General features: G+C 39.0%; 1 protein-coding gene across 8 annotated transcripts in view; it reads right to left on the bottom strand.

Moving 5' to 3' along the window:
• Positions 1–1,851: 1,851 nt before the first annotated feature.
• ADGRL2 (adhesion G protein-coupled receptor L2) overlaps positions 1,852–6,000 on the bottom strand; it is a 240,018-nt gene continuing 235,869 nt past the window's right edge. For 6 of the 8 annotated variants that reach the window (XM_038745865.1, XM_038745866.1, XM_038745867.1 and 3 more), the window contains one exon: positions 1,852–3,950. In XM_038745865.1, the coding sequence (XP_038601793.1) occupies positions 3,196–3,950 (755 nt within the window). In that variant the 3' untranslated portion in view covers positions 1,852–3,195. The remainder of the gene's footprint in view (positions 3,951–6,000) is intronic. The other 2 variants (XM_038745868.1, XM_038745869.1) reach the window with 1 other exon arrangement.

The raw sequence follows: 6,000 nt of genomic DNA, 5'->3' as shown, positions 1-6,000 counted from the left end.
AGGCTAATAGAGAGGCGACTTTAACAACTCCAGGTGGTGTTACATTTCTTCGGAAAGACAGCATTTTGAACAGTGCAGTTCCTTTAAAATCACGCTGGGACATGGGTTTAGAATCGACTCGGAAAATAACAGCGGCAACTGAATAATCAACGACGCTTCCTGAAAAACCGATGTCTCCCTTGTAGTTCTCTAATTCATTACTGACCCAGCCTGACCCTGGTTAGCTTGTGTGATCTGATGGAAGCAGAAAAATATGGTATGGCTCTAGGCTAAAATTGAAATGAAAGAAAACAAAATAAAATAGCATAAAAAATTCTGACCATGTAATTACATAATACCTTTTAAACTACTAGCCAAAACAGGAAATCTACAAATGAAAGTTGACATAGAAAAATCACTGACACCTGAAACTCCTGTACCAAAAAGACATTAGGTCAAATCTGAGCTTAACCGTTGACTTCTCCTCCCCCTTTTAGACTGTGAGCCCATGGTTGGGTAGGGACTGTCTATATATGTTGCCAATTTGTACTTCCCAAGCGCTTAGTACAGTGCTCTGCACATAGTAAGCGCTCAATAAATACGATTGATGATGATGACTTAAAAATAAAATGTTTCTTTAGACTTTTCTTTGTGTCCAGCTCTTTGGGCTTTGCTCCATTTAAGTGCTTCATTTTTTTTCTAAAAAAAAAAAATAAAACATGCTTTTATCTTGATATTGCAAATAGTCTTGTTTAGAAATGCTTCTTCACAGAGTTGTGTGTTCCTACCTCTCTCTACTTGGAATCAGCTTGGTGAGCCCCTGCAACACTAATGGAAGAACCCACAAAGGGTGTTGTGGATGGGGATTGTCACTGTTTATTGTTGTACTTTCCCAAGCGCTTCGTACAGTGCTCTGCACACAGTAAATGCTTAATCAACACAACTGAATGAATGAATAAATGAATGAATGAATGAAACTAGACAACTGGTGGGAGAGGAGTGGACTACAGCTTCCTGCCCAGGTGTTTCCCCAGGGCCCCATTTGAACCACTGTCAGTCATCAGCAGTAGAGAAAGTGGCATTAGCATAAACCTAACTTTCTGTTAGAAAGTTAACAGTTAACTATTAACAACTAACTTTCTAGCTGTTGTCAAGTAACAGGAGGGGATGATAGGTTTGGCATCCTCTACACCCACCTGTACACATAGGATCCTGAAGGTTCTAGTTATTCGCATGCTTGGAAACTAAGGAAGCATGCTCATAATTCATATCAAATTAAATAAATTGGATTCCCTGATGATAGAATGACTACAGACTTGCGTCTGATTCAGGGATCCAGAATAAATATTTATGTTAGTCCAAAATAATCTTTATTTGCTAGGATTCAAATATTTTGTGCTAGTGAATAAGCAAATATCCAAAAATTCTCCCCCCACAAAGAAAACTTCTTAAGTCCCAAATTCCGCACATATATGATCTTTGAGAAATTAATGCAGAGGTGTTGGAAGGCAAAGATACTGAGAATTCCAAAAGTAAGAAAAATCTCACTTTATAAATTCCACTTTATCATTTTTTCATGGGTGACATGTCTAAATTTAAAGGAAGGCTTTATAAAAACCTTCATTTCAATTTCAAGGGGAGCCCCTTGTTATATGTATTGTTTTGGAGATTTCTGAGCTGCCCTTGGATAACTTATTTATCTGGTGGGGGTTTGATGAGTACCATCAAAACTATCCACTAGACTGACTGAATAAGCAATTCAATTGTGTCATTTTACCATTACATTTAATAGGACAATTTCAAACTGAGGAATAGAAAAGCACCGGTGTACTATTCATCTATGCCATTATGTCATATATAACAATGCACATGTTAACTATTTGAAAAAAATTCACATTTATTTACTGTCAAACAGGTGTTAAACTTTACATTGGCTATTAGTGATGGGCTCATTATTAACAGGTTTACACAAAGGGATGAAAAGAAAAGCAGAATCTTGTTGAAACAATTTACATTTCATTAGAACTTTATCGTAAAATAAATTAATTACTAAATATAGGCAGAAGGAATATGGAAGAGTAATATTTGTTTTTGTTTTCTTTTTTTTTTTAAAAAAAAGGACAGGCACCTTTTATTCACTAGAAAGGTTGTGAGAAGTGTCCAGTGCCCTCTTTTGCCCCTGTTAAAGAATAAACAGAGGAATGATTTACAATCTTTCCTAGATTTCACCCAATTTGTGCAAGGCATGGGATAAGTGGCTTTCAAGAGAATTCTCCTCATAAAATGGTCTTTTGGCAATAAGAAATTTTGACGTAAGAATAAAAACTAACTTGTCAAAGCCAAACATTGTTTACAGTGAAAAGTAAGTGAAAATGGGTAGAAGTTGCCTCTTTAAACATACTACTATGACAAAGTGAAAGAAAAAACTTTTTTTAACATATGTGCAACCAAGAGTTTTTCCACAATATTTTCTTCAAATGCTTTAAAATTATTTTAATGACAATTATAGTTCGGTTGGACACAAACATATTTATTTTACCCTAGCAATAGAACAAAATATAATTTCTTTAGCCATTTTTCATGAGAACAGTTCATTTGTACAGTTGAGGAAATATATGAAATAAGGCCTGTGGCTTGATTGCTAGTGGTTAGACATGTTTTCAATCTTTGCCTTAATGGAAAAGATTTGCAGTGAACTGCAAACTGATGCAGAATATCTCTCCTGCTTTTCCAAGTCTTGTCAGGAACAGTAAGGTACAGTAAATTTGTCCCACAGGATTTTTAAGCCTACGTCTTGTATATAATACAATGCAGGCCTACAAAAAAATGGTGCAGCCATATTTACAAATTGAGTTTGGGAACTGCTGCAGTAAAATGGCTGGAAAGTTCTGTTTCACAATTTCTTTAACCTCAGCAGCAGCAGCAGCAGAAGATATCTTAAAATACCTTGTCGGTATCTCTTTCCTTTGTAACAAATAATTCACTTTAGTATACTCTGTGTATATACAAAGTTTTTATTTTTTTTTTTCCTTTTAATCGTTTTATAAAAATTCACAGAACTGCAAGGTCCAGTCATCTCTTCTACACCGGAGAACCACAGGTCAACAACAGAGGCGTCTCTTTAAGCAGATTGGAGGGTGCCACACTGGGCCGACTGAAGTCTTCGGTCTTTTAATACTTGCAGGTGGCCCCAAGTGTCCCTTTTGTTACACTCTATTAAAGGCTTGTCACTAGTTGCATTTGCCCTTCCCTCACATCCCCTTCCGGGATACATCCTTCTTTGTTAATGGGAATAATATAACCATCGCTATTGCCCCGGCTGATCTGGTAGTACATCTGGAGCTGATGTCCAGCCCCAAGATTTGGCATGCTTTTATAGTAAACATCCTCATTCTCACTCTTCCGGGAAGGAGAGAGTTCTTCCTCCACGTCGGGGCTGCTCTCCGGGTACGGAGAGTCTCTCAGATTGGGCATGCTTGTGTAAAGAGAGTCTCTGTTGGGGGACTGGAGGTGGTCGTCCGCCTCGGCTGTCAGCTGCGAGACATAACCGTCCGTTCCTTCGGTCTTCACTTTCTTCTGTGGCTGGTACAGAAGGGAGTGAGTCCGTTGAGGAATGAGTGGTGCCTCGAGCTCTTTGTGATGCAGCTCCAGTCCCGGGTGGTCGCCGTGCATCAGAGACGAAGCGTCTGCCACGATGGCATCATCTTCGCTACTGCTCCCGCCGATCGCAGGTTTGGCTGGGAGCGTGCGCTCGAGGTTGTGGTTCTTGCTGCTGCCCCGTAGGTTGTTGTGCACTAATTCCGAAATGATCATTTTCTCAAATGCAGTATCATTCAGGCTTAGTCCACAGTCTACGACTTGCACGCTCTCGTTATAGTCCCCGTTGCGCAGTGAATAGCTGTTGTTAAAATTACCATTTAGCGGTAGAGTATCCATGGCACTTGTATCCCTGGCATTGTTCAGTGAATGTCCTGAAACAGAAGAAGCAGACAGCTCGGGTTACTCCCGCCCGTGTCCGCTTTCCACCATTCTCTGGTTCGTACAAGACTGTTTAATGTAGTTCAGGACAAAGTTATACTGGGAAGAAACCACTGGAAAAACTGCAGGCTTCCCACCCTTCCCAACTGGGCATCTTCAGATAGTTGCACCCCTCTTGTGTTAGGAAAAAGGTGTTAACGAATAGCAATGCTAATTTCTGGGTGGGGCCGTGAGCAATTTCAATTTAGCAATTTTCTGGGAAGCCGTGGGGTATGGATAATCGAATCATTTGGTGTGGGGGGGGGTGGGAGGTGGGGAGGGGGTGTCAATTAATTCTTGGACTCTTCCAGAGGGCATCATTCACTCCGTGCCCTTGCATAGGTAATGCCAAGCAATTTGTTTCTGACCATTATGTTTTAAATGCAACACCGTGATTCATAAAAATAAAATTAACATAATTTGTCCTAAACGACACTAAATTAAAAAGGGAGTAAGTCACATACAAAAACAGAAGGTAAATGTACAACATAAACCCACATAACTGGCAAGCAATTACTTGAAACAACATTTCTAACATTTCCTTTTTCTGGAGATGAGTTAAAGAAAAGAATGAAAAAAAATGGACAAGTACAAAGAATTCATGTTAAACAAGGACAGCCATCTCTCACACTAAAGGGACCAGGGGCCCACAAGCACCATCCAACAACACGATAGACAGCAGGTGGAATGACTCACTTTGGACAACTCACATCATGTCTGTCTGCTCAGGCTATCTGGCCTAAGAGTAGCTGATATATAAAAGAAAGTAAAATGATTTATTGTAACATGATGAAGAATTTCTAAGCTTCTCAGCAACTTAGTCAGAGCAAGGGTTCAGCAAATGAGATTACCAACAATAGCAGCCTTTTTTTTTTCCACTTAAAATAGTTTTGTTTTTTTTTTTCCACTAATATTCTCTCTGCCAGCAATGGCCCCAGGCTTCTCAAGGTCAAAGTTCGCCTGCAGCCCTGAAGTCTGCATCAGTCACAGTGACAGCACTGAATGAACCGGCATAGGCAAATTAAGAGTTAGGCCCACAGACACCATGGGCATGGAGGTCAAATGTAGAAATGTTAGGAATTTCTGTAAGCATGGGTCACAGAAATTAAACCAAAGAATAAATATTAGCTGTGGAATGGGAGAAGGATGTCAGCCTGGGCTGACATCTTTAAACTGCTGGAGGAATGACAGATTGAGTAAGTCTGCTAGAGATATGAAAAGAGGTTTAGGAGGAAAAAAAATTGGTACTTTATGGTAACATGCTCTTGTTGGTTAAAGATTTTTATTTTCTCTAAACACAAAGACATGTAAACTAAGACATCACAGTGCTACCCAGGCAAAGAAAAAAAAAAGTTGGAAGAAAGTGAACTGTCTGCACCATGGAAAGTTACGGTTATTGGTTCGCAAATTCCTAGAAAATCTGCTTATACAAGTATGTCTGAAAAAAAAAAGAATGATTGATGTTATTGGAATGAAACTGACCACTGTGAGGCTGCTGCATTATATGCAAGGCTTGGAGGAATATAGAAAATTTTTTTTAACCAATTGGCAAAAGGTAATTAGGTAATTTCCCTACATGCCCTCATTCTACTCTTAAAACTGCAGATTATCCTAGAAAATTCAAATTGTCTTCATCAGACACAAATTTTTGTTATCACTAAGTTTTCCTGTGGCTTTGGTAGAAGACATCTTTATTGGACCAGAACCTTTCATTAGAAATATTCTATAAGCGATTGCGTGTTATAAAGCATGCGCCATGTGTAACAGATGATGAGTATCTGAAAGGCATCTGTCAGCTTTGATTAAACAACTTTGTAGTTGTGTAATTTCAGAAATGATCCATCTTGTAAAGCTCTACCAGTAAAGGACATATGGCATTCATAAGAAAGAGGCAACATATGGACCACATGTTAGCATTCATCCCTTCCAAGGAGGTCCCTTCTTTTTGGGTAATTTCATTTTTCTTTCGCCACAAAACAAGAGAAACTATATTTGATAAACCAA

This window comes from Tachyglossus aculeatus, chromosome 4 (assembly GCF_015852505.1).
Source record: "Tachyglossus aculeatus isolate mTacAcu1 chromosome 4, mTacAcu1.pri, whole genome shotgun sequence".
Lineage (NCBI taxonomy): Eukaryota > Metazoa > Chordata > Mammalia > Monotremata > Tachyglossidae > Tachyglossus > Tachyglossus aculeatus.
Note: the sequence above shows the minus strand (reverse complement) of the source record. Positions and strands in the feature narration are given on the sequence as shown.